This window comes from Artemia sp. Qi Xiang Cuo, chromosome 3 (assembly GCF_049724085.1).
Source record: "Artemia sp. Qi Xiang Cuo chromosome 3, ASM4972408v1, whole genome shotgun sequence".
In the NCBI taxonomy this organism is placed as follows: Eukaryota; Metazoa; Arthropoda; class Branchiopoda; order Anostraca; family Artemiidae; genus Artemia; species Artemia sp. Qi Xiang Cuo.
Genome location: NC_142796.1, coordinates 54,909,788 through 54,935,838, shown reverse-complemented (window position 1 = coordinate 54,935,838; position 26,051 = coordinate 54,909,788). Strand labels below are relative to the sequence as shown.

The 26,051-nt window shown below is 33.8% G+C and overlaps 1 protein-coding gene across 1 annotated transcript in view; it reads left to right on the top strand.

The window, feature by feature from the left end:
* Positions 1-26,051, top strand: part of LOC148954294 (uncharacterized) — a 180,416-nt gene that overhangs the window by 135,137 nt on the left and 19,228 nt on the right. The window contains exons 10-14 of the mRNA XM_089086194.1: positions 6,179-9,077; positions 12,409-12,711; positions 14,162-14,464; positions 16,939-17,030; positions 18,708-18,831. Coding sequence (XP_088942320.1) covers positions 6,179-9,077; positions 12,409-12,711; positions 14,162-14,464; positions 16,939-17,030; positions 18,708-18,831 — 3,721 coding nt within the window. The remainder of the gene's footprint in view (positions 1-6,178; positions 9,078-12,408; positions 12,712-14,161; positions 14,465-16,938; positions 17,031-18,707; positions 18,832-26,051) is intronic.

The following is a 26,051-nucleotide window of genomic DNA, read 5'->3' as shown; positions in this document are numbered from 1 at the left end:
TTTTGTTTATCCAAGAGCCGAATTCAAGAAAGAATTTGCTACTTACTTACAATTTTTGATAATTTCTTAAATGAAGTTTCTGCATTGTGTATCCAAGAGGTGACTTCAGGAAAGAGTTTGTTACTTGCTTACAATTTTTTCATAATTTATTGAACGAAATTTCCGTATTGTGTATCCAAGAGTTGACTTTAAGAAAGAAATTGTTACTTACTGAGAATTTTTTCATAATTTCTTGAATTAAATTTCTACATCGTGTATCTAAGTCGTGAAAACAATAATGAGTTTGTTACTTACTTGGAATTTTGTCATAATTTCTTGAACGAAATGTGGAGGTAACTTCAAGAAAGAGTTTGTTACTTACTTAGAATTTTGTCATAATTTCTTGAATGAAATGTCTTTTTTATTTATCCAGGAGGGGAATTCAAGAAATAATTTGCTACTTACTTACAATTTTCGATAATTTCTTAAACGAAATTTCTGCATTGTGTATCCCTGAGGTAACTTCAAGAAAGGATTTTTACTTATTTAGAATTTTGTCATAATTTCTTGAATGAAATGACTTTTTTTGTTTATCCAAGAGGCGAATTCAAGAAAGAATTTGCTACTTACTTACAATTTTTGATAATTTCTTAAATGAAATTTCTGCATTGTGCATACAAAAGGTGACTTCGAGAATGAGTGTGTTACCTATTTACAATTCCTTCATAATTTCTTGAATGAAATTTCAGTATTGTGTATCCAATAGGTGAAAACAATAAAGACTATTACTTACTTGCGATTTTATTATGATTTCTTGAATTAAATATCTGTATTGTGTTCAGGAAGTGAATTCAAGAAAGCCATTGTTACTTACTTACAATTTCTTCATAATTTAAAGAAATGAATAAAACTATTCTAAAGAATAAAGACGGGTTAAGCTTAAAGATATTTATTGCTTAAACGTATTAACAGATTTTTTTTTTGAAAAAAAAAAAAAAACCCACATATTTACATAAAAATAGTACTTGGAGTTCACACTTGAACATCCAGAAACGATGATCCCATGATATAGAACAGTTTTTTTTTTACCATGTCTTATGGATTTATCACGATCAGGTATGTCCTTAGGTATCCACTGCTAGAAGAACCTAACCTCGTCTTCAGGACGGTGATAACCCCCTTCAAATTTAGGACACTTAAACTCTTCTAGATTGAAAAGTGGAATCCTAGGGTCACACTTTTGAATTAAAACTTTATCTGTAGGTACATTACCCTTTACGTAGAGTACTTCAACCCCGAAAAAGCTGTAAATTTTACTGACTTCCTCCTGAAATTTCTCAGTTCCTGACCAGTATTATTAAGTGGTGTAATCGCTCTATCATAGAATCCCAGTCTGTTTATATAACGTAATTTAGTACTCCACAAGCTTTTATCATACTCAAACAGATTGTAGTTCACTATCCAATGATAACAGTCAATTTCTTCGAGATCCATAGACAATAATAAAAAAGCACATTCAAATATAACACCACAAGATGATTTTTTAAATCCGATAAATTCTGTGTCATACAGTCCTATCATCTCGGAGGCTATTAATGTAGTTGTTAAGTAGAAAAATACTTCATCAAACTTTTATACCTTCGCTCAAGGTTGAATGGAGTTATGGGTAGTGAGATGAGTCCTAAAACCATCTCAATCCATTGTGGGGAGGAGTCATAAAACCTCCAGTGGGAAAGCCACTTTATGTCTCTGACCAATCATAGAGCACAATTGTTAGAACCATAAGCATATTTTGACATTTTAAGATATGTACAAAAAGAAAAAAATAAATAAAGTTGAAAAATGTTAATGAATCCTAAATCTTTTGGAAACAGCTTCTATTTTTCCCCTTTTTAGCATTATTTTCACTAAATACTTGCCCCGCACCCACTCCCCAGACAGTTCAGAAAGAAGCAATAGTCTATTTCTCCTGAAGCATTTCTAGTCAAATGTTTACCGGGGTGTTAAATAAGTAGCATTTTTACACCTCCCTCAAAACTTAATGTCCCCCTTCCTAGCTTTATTTCAACTGAATACTTGCCCCCACCCCTCTCACTTCATATAAATTAGTAAAAATAGAGCTTAGCCAAATCTAAATTTCATCATTTTTTATGTTATTAATTACACTGAAAAAAAAATTTAACACCTAAAAATCCACGATAATTATTCGCTAGTTTGATGTGGCATAGACAATGCAATGTTTTGAATAATAGCAATACAGTAAAAATGAAAAAATATTTGTCAAGAAATATTGATTAGTTCAGAAAGAATCAATAGTCTATTTCTCCTTAAGCATTTTTAGTTTTATGTTGACCGGGGTATTAAATAAGTACCATTTTAACACCCTCCCCCAAAACATAATTTCTCTTCCAAGCATTATATTAACTAAATATGTGCCATATTGGGACCTGTTCATTGTCTCGGGTATTTTACGATTTCTCACAGGCCACTGGCCTAATTTGGCTTTAGTGTGTGCCCCATTGTTTTTTGTGTGGGTTCCATTGTAACTGAATCCCCGTGTAACAGAACCCCAAGCAACTGAACCCCCATGCATCTGAACCCTTGTGCAAGTGAGCCCTCTTTAACTGAACCCTCATGCAACTCAACCCCCGCGCATCTCCAACCTAAGCTAGCTCTGTATTTTCACTATTATTCAAATAAGATCGTTCGTACAGTCCAATTCACGAATCCCTTATCCCTTTTTTGCAAATATAGTTAGCTTTTTACGTAAAGTGATTTAACAGCATATGTCAATCAAACAATTCTGAGTGTAGCCTACTATTCTTTAATTAGCAGCATCGTACATTTTGTTTAAATACTTATTTTTTCATTTTCCAGATTCAAGATTTTTATTTAACACAAATGAATAGACAAGCTGAAGTATATAAAACGAGCCAACATAGAGCTATGATCGCAATGAATGGTACTTGTTATCAGAAAAAAATGTCAATTGCCAAAAAAAAAAAAAAAAGAAAAATGTTATGATGAAAGTGCTTCAAAAACCCATCTGGCTGCGTCATATAATCTCAATTATACTCTCAAAACGTGTTTGTTCACTCTATAGGTATATAATATAAAAGGATTGTTCGCTTTTTGCAATGTAATCGTCAAACCAGACTGTATATTCATGCCTCAGGCTTGTAGTCGTGAAAATACACTGTATATTCATGTAATCATGAAGACTAATAGCAATAAAGTAAAAATAAAAGAATATTTGTCAAGAAATTGCGATTAGTTCAGAACGAAGCAATAGGCTATTTCTCCTCAAGCATTTCTAGTCGTATGTTTACCGGGATCGTAAATAAGTACCATTTTTACACCCCCCCCCCTCAAAACTTAATTTCCCCCTTTTTATCATTATTTTCACTAAATACTTGCCCCCACCCACTCCCCAGACAGTTCAGAAAGAAGCAATAGTCTATTTCTCCTGAAGCATTTCAAGTCAAATGTTTACCGGGGTATTAAATAAGTAGCATTTTTACACCTCCCTCAAAACTTAATTTCCCCCTTCCTAGCTTTATTTTAGCTGAATACTTGCCCCCACCCCCCTCACTTCATATAAAGTAGTCAAAATAGAGCTTAGCCAAATCTAAATTTAATCATTTTTTTATGTTATTAATTACACAGAAAAAAAATTGAACACCTAAAAAGCCACGATAATTATTCGCTAGTTTGATGTGGCATAGACAATGCAATGTTTTGAATAATAGCAATACAGTAAAAATAAAAAAAAATATTTGTCAAGGAATATTGATTAGTTCAGAAAGAAGCAATAGTCTATTTCTCCTCAAGCATTTCTAGTCGTATGTTTACCGGGATATTAAATGAGTACCATTTTTACACCCCCTCAAAACTTAATTTCCCCCTTTTTAGCATTATTTTCACTAAATACTTGCCCCCACCCACTCCCCAGACAGTTCAGAAAGAAGCAATAGTTTATTTTTTCCTGAAGCATTTCAAGTCAAATGTTTACCGGGGTATTAAATAAGTAGCATTTTTACACGTCCCTCAAAACTTAATTTTCCCCTTCCTAACTTTATTTTAACTGAATACTTGCCCCCACCCCCGCACTTCAGATAAAGTAGTCAAAATAGAGCTTATCCAAATATAAATTTAATAATTTTTTTATTTTATTAATTAAACTTAAAAAAAAAATTTAACACCTAAAAAGCCACGATAATTATTCGCTAGTTTCATGTGGCATAGACAATGCAATGTTTTGAATAATAGCAATACAGTAAAATAAAAAAAATATTTGTCAAGGAATATTGATTAGTTCAGAAAGAAGCAATAGTCTATTTCTCCTGAAGCATTTCTAGTCGTATGTTTACTGGGATATTAAATAAGTACCATTACCTGTTTGCTTTAAATTATATTATTACGAGCATAATATGCTTGACTTCAATATAATTTGCCAAGTTTAAAAAAAAACCTCGACTTCAGTGGGCCAACCTTTAAAATGTTCACGTGTAAATACAGTGTCCCACGCATGGATTTTTCTTGCCCAATTCCAATGTATTTTTTCATGTATATCCAAAACATCACTTGCGTATTATACAGTACACTATCATCCCATCTCCTCTAATTCGCAAATCTCCCCTCGTGCAACTGAACCCTCCATGTAACTGAAACCCTTTATAACCGAAATCCAGTACAACTGAATCCCCATGCTACTGAACCCTCGTGCTACTGAATCCTCGTGCAACTAGATCCAATTTAACTAAACCCCATGTGTAACTCTACCCCCTTTAACTGACCCCTCGTGCAACTCAACCCAATTTAACTAAACCCCCGTGTAAGTGTACCCCCTTTAACTGAACCCTCGTGCAACTCAACCCTCCATGCAACCCATCTCCCTCAAAACACTTTTCAGCCATTTCTTTTTAAATTGACAATACTTTTCAAACGTTACTTGTGTATTATACAGACCACATCGGAGAGGTAAAGCGAGGTCAAGTCACAATATCGTTACTTTTCAGACATTTCTTCTTAAAACTTTATTTTCAACTAATTCATCCGGGTTTTTCACAAGCAATTCGTACTATCCTCCGCTCGTAATCGCTAATCACCTTAACCCTTTATTAATTTATAGGAAATACCGGTTTAGAAAAAACTAGAATAGTGACATAATTTCACTTTATCAACTCTCAAATTCTATACCCACCAGAAACCTGTCTCCTTGTGCAATTGAAACTGTTAAAAATGGGTGTTACCTCAGAAACCCGTCTGGTAAGGCATGTACCGTTCGTAGAAATAGGTGACGGACCCTGGTAAGTCATATTACGCAATCACTCGTGATATCCATAGGTGACTGACCCTGGTAAGTCATATTACGCAATCACTTGTCAAAGTGCGTACACCCTTACTACTGGCCGTAGCCAGAATTTCTGTTTAGGGAGGGGGGTTACAACCAAAACTTTGAAAAAACGCACCCAAAATTTTGTTACGTTTTGTTACGCATTTTGTTACGTTTTTACGATTCAGACAATTTTTTTTTGGGGGGGGGGGGGGGGGTCAAACCTTTTTATCCCCTCTGGATATTTTTTCCACTCGTATGGTGATTTCAAGAAAGCTCTAATCAAGCTTTAGTGTGAAGAGAGCGGGTTTGAGGGGTAGAGGTGCGTCCGTGAGTCTGGACTTCATTGTTGAAATATACTTGGTCTGACCCATAGTCTCCCCTACCATTTATGAGGGAACTACGTTTTTTCAAATGCAAGCAGTCGATAAAGACCCAACAGAGGGGGATGTACGTGGGGGTAGCCTCAGGGCATCTCCTTGTCGAAATCTCATTTGTTACGAATTTCTGGCAACTTCTTCTTCAAATTATCAAATGAAATTTGTTTTTATTATTGGACCCCCGAAAAGATCCTGTGTGAGTGCCTGACCAGAGATATCTTTCTTATCTTCAGAAAAAGTAAAAAAAAAAACAAAAAACAATCGTCTTTTTGGGGAAGAGGTTACCATGATATTTACTGTCCCTTCCAATTAAGACATAAGAAGCCTCTTCTCAGTTTACGTATGTACCTTTTGGGGATATCAAAACTGTGACTATTTTTCGTTTATATTTAACTACCCTCATCTCCCCTAAAAAAAAGTAGCCAGAATCACAGATTTTTTTTTTTTCAAATTAGGCCGTTTATTAACCAAGACTCTTTTTCAGGCGGGGGAAATGAAAGTGACGACATCAGATAAACGGCTTCCCGAAATTGATCAGCCAACATCTGAGTTTGGTGACCAACAGGGTTACATTTTTTTATCTGGTGAGCCTGAATCTAGTCTGGTGCAGCTGGATCCTAAAACCATGGACATTGTTGCCAATGGTACAGAGAAGACGATTGCTGCTAATGGGACGGAACCCTCTGCAGGTACTTTAGCGGATTTGTCCTTAGATTCTGGGAATTTACCTGTAGTGTCTGCTTCAAATCCCTTTGCTGAGTCTCTACCTGGGTCTGAGTCGATTATCGGAAGCACCAAATTTCGCAAGGATGATCAAATTTTAAAAACCCATGATAATAATGTTCCTGATTTTACCCCAGATTTAAATAAGAGTGTTTTTAGTGGCTTTGATAATAAATTTGAACCTACTGATGAAATTCAAGAAACCCCAAACGTTGTCAAATCGGTTTCAAACTCCGAGTTCACGCTACCCAAACCTAGTCCTAATGTGTTAAGCTTCACCGACCTTCAAAAGAGGTACGAAGAACAACACGAAACGAACTTCCAACCAATTACCGCCGAAGATTCTTTGTTGGATGCTAAGTTAGAAGCAATGACACAGTCTTTTAATCAGCATTTAGAGGTAGTTACTAATGCCGCGCTGGAGGAGCCCGTTCTTCCAGACCAGGTCGTTCCACAGAACCTTCCACTGGAAATAAATTATCTTTCTGCTTTTAAAGAAACTCCTTTGGAGTCCTGTGTGGAGCTTTCTGATTTTGCTGAATCGGAAATGAATTTAAGTGAAGAAGATAGAATGATTTTAGTTCAACGACCTACTGAATCTGAAAAAGAGTTGAACGGTGAAAAAACTGTTGAGACGGAAGCGCTGAAATTTGCAACTTTGAAAGTGGAGGATTTTGAAAATGAAAGTAAATTGGATGTTTCTGAAGACAGTTCTAATTTAGCTCAGCAAACTGCTGAATCTGAAAAAGAATTGAGCGGTGAAGAAATTACTCAGACAGGGCCGAAATCTGTTAATTCGAAAGAGGATGACTTTCAAAGTGAAAATAAACCGGGTACTTTTGAGGAAAGAATCGAACTAATTAAAACAGAGCTTTGTGAACAGAAATCAATAGTAGGTCTCAAATTACTTAATAAAGAGAATGAGCCCAAATTGGTTTCTGATAATGCAGTCTCAGATGTTGAATTTCCTGCCGATAAAAATAATAGTGTTTCACCTAAATCAGAAGATAGATCTTGCGACGATGTTGGATATCCTCATGACATATATGACATCAAAACTACAATGGAAAATAACCGAGAGACTGACTATGAAAAAGGAACAGATGAGGCTGAAATCAGAAATATTGAAGAAAAATCAAAAGCTAGTCCAGAAAGTGTTACAAGCTCTTCAGTAAAGGTGGGAATCAATGAATTACATCTTAATGATAGCCAACATCTGGCTAATGATAACAACAGTGTCAATGAGGTTTTAGAGTCTAGAGAACCACTCACTGAAAACTTGAATGTGAATATGCATTCGTTTGGAAACACTTACGCCGAAAGAGAGGCAACTATCACGCAGATTCTAGAGATTCTTCCCTCTAATCAACAAGATACTGAGGATTCACCTATGAATGACCTGCAAAAAGACGGGAAGGACCCTGAAGCAATCTCTGGTGACACCATACCTGATTTGGAGAATTTTGAAGGCTCTAAAGAGTTAAAACTAGGGTGTATTGTTTCTGAGCTTAATGAATCGATTCCAGATTACGTAGCAAACCTTTCTGAGCAGGAAATCCAAAAAATTCCGGAGCCTGAACTTAAAATAGAAAGAACTCAAATTTTAGATAACTGTGATAGTCCATCAAATACTTTTCCTCATTTAGATAAACAAGTTCCACCTTCATTAACTACGCACCAGACTATTTTTATAGAGTCTAAAGATGACTCAGAAAGTAATGCATCTTTTTCTACTTCTGATAATTCAGGTACCCATGACGAAGATAAAAACTTAAACATCACCATGATCAAGATGGAACCCTTAGAATGTACCCCAGATAGTAAGGACAACGCTTCAAGTAGTCGTAACGAGGATATAAGTTCAAACATCACCACGATCAAGATGGGACCCTTAGAATGTACCCCAGATAGTAAGGACAACACTTCAAGTAGTCATAACGAGGATATAATTTCAAACATCACCACGATCAAGATGGGACCCTTAGAATGTACCCCAGATAGTAAGGACAACGCTTCAAGTAGTCATAACGAGGATATAATTTCAAACATCACCACGATCAAGATGGGACCCTTAGAATGTACCCCAGATAGTAAGGACAACACTTCAAGTAGTCATAACGAGGATATAAGTTCAAACATCACCACGATCAAGATGGGACCCTTAGAATGTACCCCAGATAGTAAGGACAACACTTCAAGTAGTCATAACGAGGATATAAGTTCAAACATCACCACGATCAAGATGGGACCCTTAGAATGTACCCCAGATTGTAAGAACAATACTGGTGGTAATAGTATTGAAGTATCTACTACCTCTGATAACATTGGGGATAATTCTGAAGTGACATTTTCGGAGAAAGATAGACCTGCAACTCCTTCCCAAATTCTACACGATGTCGAAAATCGAACGAAAGGCTCTGAGTCCAACCAATCCTCTTTGGTAACAGAGTCCAACTTGGAATCCTCCAAATCTTTACAAGAAGACCATTTAATTATTGAAGATAAACGATGGAGAGATATTATTGCAGATGACTCGTTGTGTGAACCGGCAGAAGATCTAGAGGCTAATGATTCTACGTTGCCTCTTGATGAAACAGTTGTTCAGTCACCTAATGTTGATGAGGACTTGATAAAGAGCTTAAACGCCTTAGCTTTTAGAGGTAATTTTCTGCACTGCATGTTCAATAGTCCTTGGTAAGGTGTAAGGCATGAGGGGATTATCTGCTGCATTAACTTTTAATTTTGTCTTTAGCGTTCTGATTGCATTTTAAACTATTCAAAATATTATACCACCCTCCACCCTAAAAATATATATATGTAGGCCGGTACCGACAAAAGATTCTTTTATATCATTGCATTTGCCAAAAAAAAGTTGCAAAAATCTAAGGGCACTAATTCGCGAAAAATTAGGGAGTAAATATATTTGTTATATTTTTTAGTTAACATAAAAAAAGATTGTATTCAAAATCTAGGGGAGGGCATTTTTGTTTTCGTTTTTGTTTTCAACGATTATGCTAAATATCTATCTTTCAAAATAAGGGTAGGGGTATAAAATCTACAGGGTTGATTGCCCCCTCCCTCTCAATTGGTGTCCCTGCAAAAATCTGTTAATTTTATAGGAATAATTAGAATTTAGGAAAAAGAATGCTAAAAATCATTATTTTGATTCCTTGCGCACGTGCTTGATTCCTATTTTTTTTTTCAGAATGCATTTTGTCACGTTTTCTTGCGTGCAAAAATAAAAAAAGTTCAATTTTTAATTATTTTTTATAATTTTGATTTATTTTTTTATAATTAATTTGGAATTTTTGGTGTCTGTAGTTTGCATTAGATGCATTAGAATACCCTTTCTTGCACAACCACGCAACTATTGAAAAATAAATGTATATCGTTCTATGTATTCAATACTATACTATAATATACAATGTATACTAGGCAAATATATAGCTAATAAATAATACACAAAAATAATAACATACTTTATAAACCGTAAAAAAAAACTAATTTTCATTTGTTTTTTTTTTTCCTGTAAATTTACTGTCATATGTGTTTTTTCTTGTTTAAAGTACAGGATCGAATGAATCTTCACCTAATTTTCCACGCTTTGTAGAAAAACATTTTTCTATGCTTTTGTCTTTTGTTCTTTTTCGTTACTTCTTCTCTTTTTTTGTTTATTACTGGAGCGGAGAATTAATTTAAACACTTGTTTTTCTTATTGAATATCTTGATTAATCTCTATTTGTTTTGCTTGTTGCTATTCGCCTTTCTAAGGTTTAAAATTTTTCTAACTTTTGAGTTATTAATATTTTGTTTTCTTTTCCTTTGCCTTGGTTATTTAAATGCATAAACACATAAATTTTATGTGTAAAGTTTTTCCTTGTTTTATGTACTGGTTAAATTTTGTTTTCATATCACTAAAGTGTATTTAATTGGCATACCTTTCAACAAATTCACTTATAATTTATAAGAGAATCTAGTGCTTCAATGAAGTTTATTTTCAAATCTGTCTTAAATCATTTGTCCTTCTGTTGGCCTCTGATGTCAATATCCTCCTTACGTAACAAGGAGGCTATGAAAAAAACGACAAGTTGTTAAGTTGTCCAACGAGAAAAGAACGGATTAATTCGTTTAAAAGCAAAGCCTTTGTGGGAGGAGGAGGCTTTTTTACTAAAATTATACTTAAAACACTCCTAGAAGGGGTTGAAGTCTTCACAAAAAAAGTATAAAATGTGAATTAGAGTTATTCTCAAATTAAACGTTTATTCTTCAATGGTTAACTCTTAATTTTTGGGACTATCATTTAAGACTGTTTCATTTTCTTTTTCAAGTTTTTCCAACTATTTCTTTTTTTTCTGATTTACGGCTTTCGGGTTTTAGCAATTGGCAGGCCTTTCTACGCAGAGGGGGGTCAGGGGTCCTGAAATTGATCCAAGGATCTCCTTTCGTCTTGGAAAATACAAAAAAAATCAGAACCTAAAAATATACTTATTTCGTTCCAATTTTGGCAAAGATTCCCCTGAGGTTGTTCTAAAGAACCCCTTTCCATCTGAAGGGAGAGAATTGACCCTAGGATCTCCCCTTCCTCTCGGAAAAGGAAAACAAATATAGCCTATAAATGCACTTATTTCGTTCCAATTTTGGCAAAGATTCCCCTGAGATCTATCTACTGGGAATATTTACTGACACTGGTCTAAAATACACTTTGTTCTCCAGGAATGTGCAATTAACATGTCACGTGAATCAGGGGTGGATCCAGGGGTGTGGTTTTAGGTGCACGTGTGCGCTTTCGCAAGGATCAAGTACTGTTGCAAGGATCGAGTACTGCTGCAAGGATGAAGTTCCAAGCGTTTCAAGGATCAAGTGTTCTGTTGCAAGAATCAAGCGCTGTTGCACGGATGAAGCTGTAGGGATCAAGTATAGTTGCAAGGACGAAGTTACTAGGATCAAGTACAGTTGCAAAGATGAAGTTTCAAGGAGCAAGTGCTTTTGCAAGGACTAGTTTCACTTTTGTTCATGGCTGCTTTAAACAAATTGGCTAGATTTTAAACAAACATGTTGCGTGGATAGTTCTCTGACTCTGGTTGAAACAAGCTAGTCATATCCATGATTTGTTCATTAAGTATAAGTGATGTGAAGGTTCCTTCAGATGGAACTCTTATTATCAGTTCCTTAATGGGCTCAAGTAATGATGCTAGCTGTTGTAGCAGGAGCCGTCTGGAGTTCGGTATATAAAAATGCTTTTTTGAAGAATAACAAGGGACCCTCAGAATGCAATAGTCGGTCACTAGCTGTGCTTTCATCTTGTTTAATTGTGGCTATAATGAAAACCTGCTCGTGGAAAAGGTTAGAAACTATCTGACAGCTTCTAAGAAAGCTGATAAGACCTTGGCCTCAAGTGAAGCAATGGCTTCAGCTTCTTTGAATACTTCCCCTACATCAAGGGGCAATGTACTATCAAGGCAACTAACCATCATTGATCCTCCTAGGTTATCGATTTCTATAAAAAAATTTCCTCGGTAACAAGCTACTACAGCAATATATTTCTACCACATCTTTGGTTAATTGTTTTCAGTTGACATAGGTGAGAGATTAACTACAAGAAACGGACAGTTATGATTGGTTTTGTATTTGAGAAATTCGATTACGATTCAATTAATCGAGCGTATCCCTGTTGTTCCCCACCTCCCCCATTGCTGGAAAGACACTTGTATTCTTCCCCCTTAAGGGGGTGACCTGCTCGCACTTACTTATACTGATCTTTTGTTTCCAATGTTCAGTATTCTCTCTCTCTCTCTCTCTCTCTCTCTCTCTCTCTCTCTCTCTATCTCACTCTCTCTCTCTCTCTCTCTCTCTCTCTTCATATTTACTCAAAAGTTTCCAGAAATCAAAATAATAATTCACGTTTGTACCAGAATTGATAATAAACACTGAAGTATCCCCTAAAAGGAAAAACCGAAAGCTTGAACTGTTTTCTCTTATCGTAACCTTTAGCAGCCACTGATGAAGTCGTTCATTTAGTTACAATCGAAAACCCTGGGGTGACTGAAACCTCTCTGATCCAACCAAAGGACGTCATGGAACCGAACGAATCTTCAACGCCAACTCTTAGTGAGCACCATATAATAGCCGCAAGTTCAGCGCCTCAGTCAAGTCACAGCAAACCAGAAGATACTAAGGAACCTTCTCCCACCTCTGTTGTTTGTTCTTCCAACATCGACGCTCTTCAAGAGACAGAGTCTAGTCTGACCGAACCTTTGATGCAGAACTCCCCTCAGAAGTTAGAACTGTCAAAAGGTAATCGATAATTTTCACTTTGTAAGATAAAAGTTGGTCTAGATGTAAATGCACACATACACATCTTTTGTTTTCGAAAACCTTTAGCTGGAAGCCTACTCCGTGGTTACTTCGCGAAGAAGTAGTTTGATATATATATATATATATATATATATATATATATATATATATATATATATATATATATATATATATATATATATATATATATATATATATATATATATATATATATATATATGTATGTATATATAACTAATATAAACAAATATTCTAAAAAAATGAATGTATTTTTTAAAGTGCCAATTTTTAGTGAAAGACAAAACAAAAAAAGTGATAATTTTTTTAAATATTGATCCATTTGTGAAATCCCATGATGTTTTTCTTGGACTGACTTTTATTTGAAAGTCGATGTTTCCCTTTAGTTTACTGTCTCACTCTTTTCGTTTGATTATTACTCTCATTGTGCGTACTGTTTCCTCACTAACTAAAGACCTAACTAAAGGCTGTTACCTAACAGCCACCCGAAAGTCAAATTGCGTGCTTGCACTCTTCCTATTATAATGATGAGACGTGAACTTCATTTTAAAGTGCTTTACTATTTAAATCAGCTTTATAGCAAACCATGTTTAAAATCGATTAAAGAAGGATTTAAGGAGAGGAAGGAGTTTTACATTACGTTGAATCCAGGTGAACACACCACTTGGTGTGTCTTTCTGAATATACTAATCGCGTCCGGTGCAATTAAGTACCCTCCCCCCTTGATTGGAAAATACACGACCTAAATTATGTATACTAATTACTTTTTCAATACTACTAGGCTACTACTACAAAAAACTTACTATAGCACTATGTCGCCTGAGGCCAACGCAGCTACGCATGCTCTTCCTAGATCCCATCCTATTCAAAGCCTCCCTCTTATACCCTCCCTAGAAGTTTCTATTTCTATTAAATTCTTCCGTACGACCTCCTGTCATCTTATTAAATCAGGGATGCCGGGATGGCCTGCTTTTTATTTTTCCCTTAATGGCTGGCCGCAAAGGACGTTCTTTTGCGTGACAATTTTCTTCCTGTCGCGTCGGCGCTTGTTTAGCGTTTGCTAATTTAATGGTACCATTTCGAAAGTCACAAAATGTGCCATATGTGTACTTTTTGATAATAGATAATATGTATATACGTAGCTTGTTAATGCTAAACAATTCATTTGTATTCATTCTCTTTCTCTCTCTCTTTCTCCCTTTTCTCCGCCTCTTTTTTTATCTTTCTCTCTTTCCTTTCTTAGTCAGAACATTCCAAAAATCTAATCCTCATATTTTCATCAGAATCGGAAACAATCATAGAAGGAGTTTAAAAAAAAAACTACAAACTTCTGCTAACCATCTCTTTAGTGTCCCCTAAAAGTAAAAGGTTAAATAATTAATTATTTTCATTGTTTTGTAACCTCTAACAGGCTCAGATGAGGTCACTCCTCTAGTCGCTAACGAGCAGCCTGGAGCAACTGAAGTCTCAGTACCGCGACCAAATGATCTGATCCCCTTCGAAGATACGACCCCAGCCCTTAGCGAATCCACTGCTACATTTGAGAAGTCAACACCTCATTCAGGTTACACAAAATCTGAAGAACAGAAGGAAACTGCTCCCATTTCCATTGAGAGTTCTTCTGATGTTCAGACTCCTCAATTGGTGGAGTCAGGTCCGAGCAAACCTTCGTCACAGAGCTCTCCTCAAAAGTTGAAGACGGGGGTGTCAAAAGGTACAAACTTTTTTAAGCTATACCCTTTAGTTTTGATTATTTTTACTTAGGGCCATTCAAAGCTAAATGTATAATTGAGGGTTAAAACTAACCACTCAAAAAAGTGCTCTTAAAATCAGGTGAAAAATATTCAGGGGGATGTTGCCAGCACCCCTGCCCCACAATTGATGCTACTGGGTTAAAGCTTGTCGCTATTTATAGGATTTATTCTTTAGTTTTTTTTTTTTTTTTTTTTTTTTTTTTTTTTTTTTTTTTTTTTTTTTAGCGTTTTGCATGATTCATAGTGGAACCAGATACTACTTAATCCTGAATGCCAGTATTTTTTTAATTTGGTTGGTGGGAAGCTACATGTATTTACAGATATTTATAGTTATATATATGTTACATATATTTATTTATCTGTAAATGTTTTTTCAAAAAAGGTGCTATTTTTTTCCAAAGACCGTCATACAACCATTTTCTGGTTGAAAAAAAAAACGATCTAGATAGGCCAGGACTCTGGAGAGATTCGTTCCGCCTCCCAATCCCATTAATATTTTTCGTTTCGTCTGCTGACTGAAATTAGAGATCCCTGAAGATTGAAAGCCTTGATCAAAAGCAGGGGAAGTTTCAAAATGCAGTTGTTTGTTGACAAATCAGTTGTTCCTAAGTTTTGAAAGAAAGACATTCCCGTTAGATAGCTATGATTTGAGTCTTGGACTCTGAATTGATTTGCATTAAATTCTACGCATTGTGGCAGAAAAGTTACAGTAATTTTTTATTGTTTTTTTTAAGTGTATCGATCTTTGCTCGGTAGCTATTGTCCTTTTGATAAGATTGTTTTTAATAAGAATTTTTTTTCCAGTGTGAAAAAAAAACCTGCATGTAACAATTTAGTGAAAATTCGTATAAGACTTTAATTAGTTCTGGAAAACATTTTTTATGTGAATGACGTCGCAAATATCCATATGTCCAATATTTTAATGATTTTAATTTTTACAGCGTTGAGAATAAAATGTAATTAAAAATTTTGTTGTCTTTTTTTGCCGAGTGAAGCAAGCATTCTGAGCTGCGTTTAACGCATGCTTAATAAAATTCAAATATTACTTACACCCACTTCTGAATCCTCTACCGTTGAAACAGACACGTGGAAACCGGTCCTGTCCAACACCCCCCCCCCCACAAAAAAAAACTCTTGAAATTGTATGGTGTTTATTGTTGAAGCCCCAAATGATTACACTTTAAGACAAATGTTTGGATTCGTTTATGAGCTAATCTTATAGTCTTATTTTTACTTTGATTTTATAGGTGAATATTATATTAGAGACTCAAGTTCACTAAGGTTACTTAAATTTGTGGCCGTATCTATAATAGGTTGATTATTTAGCGATTTCACAGCTGAGTCAGATATTTCCTGATCCTGGAAAAAAAATACAATGCTTTGTTGGTCTAGGACAATAAGACTATTTTCTAATATTAGAAAAAATAGCTTACATTTTTTATTTTATATTTATGTATATTTATTTTTTTATTGGTACTTATATTTTATTGAAGATAAGATATCTAAGTGTCTATTTTTTTGTTTTCTTAGTAATGCACTCAGTCAACACATGCTAATTGCTTATACAAATGAGAAGGAAGTACATTGATTCTATTTTTTTATTTATTTATTTGTTTATTATATTACTTTTTTTTTCACCGTCACAATGTACGCAGTTTCTTTATGACCTAACTGATTTATCAGTTATAGCAAGAGTAAAAACCAAATTCTGGGAGGGAAATATGAAACCACCACGTGGGCCGAATCCAGTAATTTTGTTCAGAGGGTTTACAAAAAAAGCATCAAAATCTGTTTATATATATTTTTGTTACGTTTTATGAGTCAGACAGAAATTTTGGGGGAGTGTGGTGAAAATTCTACAATATATCAAACAACTTAAGAAATCACTTCACTGGTGAAGAATACAATGATTTGAAAAAAGTTGTCAATATATTAAATAATAATCGTATATATCTTCTTTTGGAGGGTAATGTTTAATATATATACCTTCTGAATATTCCAAGCTAAGGACTGGAATTTTAAGGTCTTGGGGAAAATTCCAAGGAGTGCCAACCCTGTGAAACACCCTGTATTATTGCATTTTTGGATAATTTTGAATACATTACCTTTAGACAAAAGTGATAAATTGCTAAGATAAAAAACCAAGTCACAAACTTGTCCCACTCGGAAAATAAATGTCAAAGAGTGTAGATTAGGGTTTGGAATATAATATATATATATATATATATATATATATATATATATATATATATATATATATATATATATATATATATATATATATATATATATATATATATGTAAAGGACTAGCCGTAGGCTAAATCCGCTACAGGTCCACAGAAAAAACTTGAGAAAACGGGTGCATTTTAAAATACCGGTTGAAAGTCATTGCTGATTTTGCTTTGTAATGAATGTCGTTTTTTCTTTTGCAGGTAAATCTGCAGGGCCAGAACAAGTTAAACCAAGTAGGCCTAATAAATTAGCTGTGAAGGAAACAAAGAAGCCTGGTGTGGCTTCTCCCACGGTATGTGCTTTTTTCACTCAAACCTTTTTAATTGTTGTTTTTTAAGTTGCTTTTAATTTCTTTTAATTTTCCTCCTTTAATTAGAACCTGACCTTAGTATTTAGTGAAATGTATATCTCGGATTGCCGTCAAAAAGTACATTACTAATTTAGTATAAAATTTAGTATTATAAATTAAAATAACCATAAAAATTTATTAGTATAGTATAAATAATTAGTATAGTATAATGTGTTAAAGGTAATTATTTGGTTAAAAACTGAAGAGAAAAACAAAACAAAAAAGAAGAAGTAGTATAGTATAAAATAATATAGTATTAGTATAGTATAGAATAATTGTGTATAAATTTAATTTAATAATAAAATTTTAATATAAAGAAAGAGGGTAAAATATAATAAATTGGAAATGGCATGTATAGAAAGGTTTTTGTATAGGAGGAAAGATGGGTGAGTGTTGAAAATAATCTTGAATAGTTATTTTTTTTCGTATCCCTGAGCCTTGTGGCTTTGTCTATCCATCCCTTTGGATATTTTTTGTATCCTTTGTTCTTCGCAAGTGAGTCTTGGGATATTGTTATATTCTCACTGGTAGTCCTGCTCCGTCAATGTTCAAGACAGAACTTGGTAGATGATTGCACATGAATGGGACCATGACCCCCAACATTTTGCCAGGTTAATGGTGGCTAAGCTCATATAACATAATGTGGCAAGCCCATTAAAGTTGGCAACAAGCTCCTTTTCTGAAATACTACTATATTTTATCATATCCGGTGAATGTATGAATCTCCAGTGGTGTATGCACTGCGGCTAGAAATACAAGATATTCAGTAAGATAATTTAAGGAAAGAGGCTCCTCATTAAATATTAATGGTCAGAAAAATATTGAAATTTTCGTTGATGTCTCAAACCTTAATATTTCCAAGAGGAAACAGATATAAGAATATAGAATTCAATTTAATATTAAATAAAACAAATTAGATGTATATAAAATCAATTAATAAAAATAAAATTAATAAAATTTTACTCATCACTCGTTAAAATTACTCATGTTTTAATAATCATTATAATGTGTATTAAGGCATTAGTTAATAAACCGTTCCAGGTTCACATTAAATTTGAAGTGAATACGAATTAATTGTAATTTCTACCTGGAACACACTCACAGACAAAAGGTTTGTAATACACGTGTCTAATGGGCCTACCCTATATTTTGAAAAAAAGGCGTTCAGCCTTTGAACTATTTGTAATGATGATGATATATGTTTGAAGACAGTGTTACCCTATTTATTTAACGATCGGTTATTCAAACGACCATAGGTTTAAAACTAATAAGTAATCAAAAGAAAATTTCTGTTTTTTTTTTATTCTCTGGATTTTGTTTTTCTTTTATGAAGATCAAATGCTCTCAATAAACTTGCCTTTCACAGGGAACATTCGTGAAAACGTTTCTGGAAGAAACCGAAGAAAGCCGAGCATAAAATTGCTCAGTTAGACATCTGCATTATGTACCTTTTATCTGTGGCTTGAACTGATTTAACTTCGATCAGAATCTGAATCCGATCTGATTTAAAAACTCCCCACATTACCATCAGTCTTTCTCATGACGTTGAATTGTGAGAATGAACACGAATATACTCACTTTTAGTACTAGTTTTCCTAATGTTCTCCTTCTTAATTCTAGAAATCTGCTTCTTCTTCTGGCCAATCTAAAGCACTACCAAACAGGACTCAGGCTAGAAAAGCGCCAGCTAGTGCTCCAATAGAGAAGACTAAGGTGTCCGTCACTACTAAACCAGCGAAGAAACGTAAGTTTTATTCGAGAGAGAGAGAGACGGACAGCGAAAATTTAATCTGATTGTTTGATTGGTTAAGTGGAAACATGCACAACGAAACATATTTCAAAAACCAATAAAATATCGTGATTTAAATTTTGATGAAAAATACGTCCGTATGAAGTTTGGGGAATTGGATACCTTAAAGGATCACCCTATATTGAGCATTATGAACTTTCTTAGTTTGATTGGCTGAAATTTTTAGAATTGATTGATGAGCGACAGAAAACTAAAAGCCGACATCTACCTTCCCAGGAATCTTGGGAAAACACTCTTAACTTTTCCTGTTTTGTTCCGGAGATAGACATTTTTAGTTGTTAATGAATCTTACATCATTATTAAGTGTGAATTTTTTGTTTTTCGATTATACGAAGCAGAAGTTTCTTTTTAAAGCTCAGGAAAGGGCAGTCCCTAAAAATGTTCTAGCATACCTGCAAGGAAAACGCTAGAAATCTACTCAAAGAAAATATCATTTGAGCAATTTGGTTGCACTGGGAGTTTTCTATGGTGGCATATGCTTTAATTGAAAACCTTGCCGACATAGATGCCGGAAAAAACCGTTGTCTGGTGAATCAAATTTCACAATCAAACAAATCAACAAATTCACAATACGTAAAATGGACTTATGGTTGTAAAAATACATTAATACAACCGTCTCTCTTAGCTAAAGGCTCTTCTTAGTTTTCATAGAAAACGGTCTTTCTTTGAGGCCAACTTCTGGCCGTTCAGTTATTTAGGTTATTATGGTAGTTAGAATAAACTAATGCAACTGGCTTTCTTTGAGGCCAACTTCTGGCCGTTCAGTTATTTAGGTTATTATGGTAGTTAGAATAAACTAATACAACCGTCTCTCTTAGCTAGAAGCTCTTCTTAGTTCTCATAGAAAACTGGCTTTCATCGATCCCGACTTTTTGCCGTCACGTTGTTTAGGTTGAGGATCCTTCATGACTATGATTTTGACAAGGTGTGGAATGTCCAATTTTACAGCTAAATTGATATGAAGTCTCTGCTAAAAATGAAAAATATTTCCATGATTTGGGGTCCTTTTCCCATGGACTGAAGGGATTGTGCCATGTTAACCTCCTAGCAAGGGGCCTAATATAGGTGAAAATCCAGCTCTATTATTGAAAGCTGAACGTTATGTGTTTTGATATAGATCTTTATGTAAGACTTTTGTCATCTTTCTTATCTCTTAGCTATTATACTTCCTTTTTTCTCCCGTGAACTTCAAATACTTATTGTTAAATTGAGTAAATTCCTCATCTTAACTTTTTAATTCTTGTGTAAAAGAATGAACAAATAAATGATTATTTTCACTCCTTTTTTTGCTCAAAAGTACATTTTTAGTTGATATTTTTATTGGAGAAAAGCATAATGCTCTTCAAAATCAGGTTTATTGTTTGCATGTTTTCTTTTTACTCTAGTTTAACTAACTTCTGTAAAACTTAAGTATCCGCCGCTACTAAACCAGTCAAAAATGCAAATTTTAGTAGAGAAAGAAACAAAAAAGAGAGACGCCTCGTCTTTTTATCGGAAAAAAGTTACCAGATCAGTTTTTAAACTAAAATTGGCCTTATGAAGGCAATAGAATGAAACAGCAAAAAAAAACTGAACGAAAAAAAATGTAAAACCGGAAAAGGAAAAATAAAACACAGCTATATGAGTAAACGATTTAACTAAGATATGAGCTAGGCGTCACTAGCAAAAAAGGAATTAAGAATAAAAAAAAGTATAAAAGAAGAGCTTTCTGTTGTTTGTTTTAAAATAAGTTTTATTTCCTAAGAAGAATACGGTTCATGGTATGGCAAATTAAGGGCGACTTCTTGCAAGATTAAAATCTTTATTTGTGATTAAAAAAAGAAAGGAAGAGAATCAAGTAGCAAATAAAAAAAAAAGCTGTGAACGAAAAAAATAAAAAGAAAAAAAATGCAGATATATAAGTAAACAATTTAGTTAAGATGTGAAAAAGATGGGACAAGTAAAAAAAAAAAAAAACGAATAAAAAGAAAAAATATTCAAATATAAAAGAATAAGTGACACATGTTTCTATTGTTGGGATATAATCTATTGTTTATTTAAAAAAACGTAATATTTTCTACGAAGCATAAAGTTCATGGTGGGGTAAATAAATATCAACTCATTCAAATTAGAAGCTAAAACCCTGAAAAGAAATATAACGGAGAAATAGAGTTATTAGTATAAACAGGGACGTATCCAGGATTTTGTTCGGAGGGGGTACAAAAAACTTTTAAAATTGTATCAACAAAACTTTTGTATGCATTTTGATTTTACGGATGAAAAATTTGCTTAATTAAAAAAAGAGTCATTAAATGTTCAATATGGCAACACTAACAAAAAAGTAATGCTCTATCAAGCATAAGACTTTAAAAATATTTAAAGAGGACTTGATAAACTGAAAGAATAAACTAATGAAACCGTCTTGCTTAGCTAGAGGCTCTTCTTAGTTTTCGTGACACAATTGGGGGGGGGGGGTAACCCTGTACCCACCCACCCCTGGATACGACCATGGATATAAATACCGTTAATAATAAATAAACTATTATTATGAATAATTAAATGTATTATGCTTTTCCCGGGAAGTTATTGGTCCTCTGCTTCTATTTCTAACAAAGGTAAAAATTTGTCAGTCACTTGGTTACAAAGCTTCGACTAAAGCCTCATCTACTAATTGTTTTTTTTTAAGGCTGGGAAACACCTCGATTTCATTAAGTTCAGTTTGGGTGGAGTCCAAAGGATATTAGGTTAATGTTGCACCTTGGAAATAGATTGAAACTGCTTTTGAACACAGGGGAAGCTATAAATTTCTGCTTTGTATCTAATAGGGGGAAGTCAGGCTGAGTGTAGCTGTGTCAACAGTACAATCTTTTTTCTACTAAGAGAGAAATAATGCTTCTGAGATATAAGGAATATAAAATGTTGTCTTACTATTTATAATAATTTACAATTACATATTATATAAATTGTAATAAATTATGTTTAATATAAATTAATTGCTTGTATATTCATATTTATTTAAATATAAAAATAATTAAAATATATATAATACTTTCTAAAAGTAATTTATTATGTTAATAAAAATAGTTAAATTATATTCGATGTAAATTTATATATTAGTTTTAATATAAATTATAAGGTATAATATTATACAAATTATAGTTTTATAAATAATGAGTTATAATTAAATGCCTAAGTTACTTTAATCGTTTATATATATATATATATATATATATATATATATATATATATATATATATATATATATATATATATATATATATATATAAAGAGGAAAGTAAGGTTTCTGAGAACAAAGATAATGAGCAGGAAATGTGGGCTTATTATTTTGTTTATTCTAATATGGTCATAGATCCAGTTATCGTCCTATATTTTGCCTTGGGGAGGGAGTGGGGGGGGGTTTGAAAAAGTACATTTTTAGGCTAGAAGAGCTTTTGCTTCCCGTAGTGTGTGATTTCCAACCGCAATGTAAAGTTTCTAGCACGTTTAAATGTTAAGTAAAATACTGCAGTGAAAAATATCCTGTCATACCTACAACAGTGGGGGGGGGGGTACAACTAAGATTATCCCGAAAGATTCTAGATTTTTTTAAGTTTAAGGCCTTTTTAAACTTTTTAAGTCCCCATTGACCCTATCTTAAGTTTGTTCATAAATAGTGAAATTGATTTTCTAACATTTTCCTTTTGCTTGTTTAAAATCTGAAGCTTTCTAGAGAGGTGTCACATTTTCGTTACTCTTGTCATGATGAACTGTTAAAATAGACTAGGAATTATAATCAGTTTGTCAATGTTTTTCGTCTATGAGAATTTAAACATTAACGATCTGTTAATTCCAAAAAAAAACAACAACTCTGTTAATTCCCAAAAAAAAACGCTACAGTTTCAAAGGAAAGCTGCACCTTCTTAAGGATTTTGGTGTCATATGCGCAAGGGTGTATCCAGGAGGGAGAAGGGGGTTTACCCCCCCCCCTCCCCTCCTCCTTTTCCCTCCGAAATTTTTGTCTGATTTGTAAAAACGTAACAAAATGTATATAAACACATTTTAGATGCGTTAAAAAATTTTAAACCCCCTCCCCCACCCCCCGAACAAAATTCCTGGATATATTTTTGTATATCCAGCATATTTTGTTTAGCTTATTTTCTGCTGATTTTTCGCTCACGTTACTTTTTTTAATTGGGTGCCCGTTACTACTGAACACCGCATAACTGAATATGGAGATCTTTTGCATTAAAAACTAAATTCTCATTTTTTCCCAATTCTTGGGTCTGTGTGTTTCCACTTAACCAATTCAAACAATCATATTTCGTGTTCACTGCCCTTGGTGCTTTTGAAGTGGATTTTATTTACTATTGGTGTCTTACTCTGGAAAAATAACATCATGATAGCCCCCCCTCCCCGTCGTCTGATTTCAAAGCTCAAACTTATCTTGATTATCATATTTCGAGATATTTAAGAAATTTTTTTTACCATATCCGAAATTATTATTTGAGTTGGTTAAAGATTTGCCAAAACAGTGTATTCGTCTATTTTATTCAGTTAAGATAAAGCTTAGATGCATAATATCTACGATCAGTTCTTACTGATAAGAGCTGATCAAAGAACATCAGCAGATCGTAGATACAAAGATCAGTTATCGGAAGTAAGGGCATTTTTAGAAATAACTGGAACAACTTCTTCAGACCGTCGGGGGAGCGGGTCAAATTTGCGTTATTTTCTAATGAAAATGAAGTTTATAATGGATGCTATGACAAGAGAAATGGTTCTTTAGAACAACAATGATCAAGTATGTCTTCTTAGACTGATGGTTTGTTTTAAATTAGAAAATATTTTCAGCTGATGGAGTTTTACAAGTGCGTTCAACCATCCCTTATCCAGATAACTCCAACTTCCCTGGATGTAATCTGTAAGAGATAACAACAAATACTTTTCCACCCACATGCTAGCTGAAATGCATATAGATAATTATGCGAAATACAGCAATGATCATGTGTAGTTTAATGTAAACATAGCTTATTTGCATGTTCTTCAAGGTGTGCCAATTTTCACAATTACAGTCCCTTTTTGTTCTCCACAAATATTTTTGTATATGTTTTTTTTAATGATTAAGTTATATGTTTACATAGACGTCACTTATCCTTGCTTATCGTGCAATTTCTGGGATTAGTATATGCAACCTACCCGACAGCTAATCTAGACTGTTTCAAATGGCACTTCTCATATTCCCTGGCGTTCTTTACGTCTTATTAAACACTAAAAATGAATAATCAGGCTTCTCCAATGAAGTATCTTGGCATGCTCGAACGCAATTTCTATTCCGATTGAATTTGGGCGTAGCTTTCCTTTATAGGTATGGTTTTCGTTGGGAATCAAAAGATCGGTAATATCTGAATTTTTATGTACGAAAATGTTGTCAGATTTAAACAGTTAGTTTGGTTGTTTTGTTTTCTTGTTTCAACGAGACAGCACTGACCAAAAGGTGGGCAACCTGAAGAGCAAGGCTTAAACCAAAATATTTACAGAATTATAGAGCTTTCATATGTTTGTTCTTTCTGATCTTGGGTGAATGCAAGTTCGGTCCTTGGGGTAAGAGGTGGATTGGAATCGGAATATATTTTTGTATATAGAATATATAAATATCGATGTGGACAGATTTTCTGCAACAAAGCTATAATACCAATTCTAAGTGTTATAAAAATACTCCAATTTAATAATTTTGGTATTTATACTCATTTTTTTTCTTAAGCCTAAGAAAAACCTCAGTCTCATCAATTTTAGGTTGGGCGAGGTCACAAGATATCATTTCAATGTTGTTTCCAAAAAAAAAATACAGCCAAATTAAATTTGATCCTAAGGGAGGGACCCAATTTCCACTGTTTTCCTAATAGATTTCTTTAATGCATGTTGAAAGAAGATTTAAAAAAATCCCTTGGTTGGATTATTTGTTAAAATCGGGGACTAATTCAGAATGATGATGGACAGATAGATAGATAGATAGCCTTATTCAATAATCAACAATGAATATAAATAATGAAAAACGCATATATTATCATATACCTCCCCCCCCCGGCAAGATTAGTTGCCGGAAATGCAGGTGAAAAGAAAAAAAAATTAACCCAGACACTAAAAATGAAAATGGCGAGCAGTCGCCCTCCACTGGTTATTCGCTAAAAATCAAGCCGGAGCAAAGTGCCATAGGCGAATCACACATACACGTCCAACTTGGCTCAGTTACACAATCCCTGCGGAACATGGAAAACATTTTATCTGGAAATCATAAATGTTTTCGATTTTTCTGGAGGCACCGAAGGAGTGGCACTCTTTACATATTTTTCAATCGGATTATGGAATCAATAATCCCATATTCAAATACTACAATTAGGTCATGAGATTTTACAATTATGTTATTGCTATTGAATTTTGACCCCGATTTGACGATTAATTTTTGAACCAAGATTCTGTGGGTGTTTTTTTTTTTTCGATTGTTCCTGGGAAGGAATTACCCTGTAAAAATTGAACATTCCCCGGAATATTGAATTAAATTATTGAAGACTGTCCATCCCCGGGAAAGCCGGAAAATAATGGCCATAATAATGGGCCTTTTCCCTGTAGAAAACTTTGGCATCTGTATGTTGGCTCAGGGACTAGATCGAGTTTAACGATTTTATTCATAAATAGCTTTTACGTCATTCTAAATTCTAATTTGAATGGACCAGTGATTAAAAAGAAGGCATTTAAAGACGTGAAAAAAAGACAGATTATGCAAAAAAAGACTAGAAGAAAAAAAAAGATTTAAAAAAACAAACGAAGAGGTAAATGTTGTCACAGAAAAATGAAAAAGTTCTGCTGTCATTTTGAATAAGCTAAAAAAGTTACTGACAAATATTTCAAAGAGAAACAGAATAATTAAAAAACAAATAAAAATAAATGGTATATGGCTTTTGCTTGACAACAAACAATCAACAAAGACATAACACCTATACCAATGACATAACACCTATAATGAATTACTATATGATTTAAGTGACAAAGGAAAAAACTGCGAATTTTAAAGGGACCATAGTTCATATGTAACCTATTTACCTACCAATTGGGCGTTGCTGCGATCTTAAATGAAAGGAAATTGAAGGAAAAATCATCTGTGGAAATTTCCCCCTTGT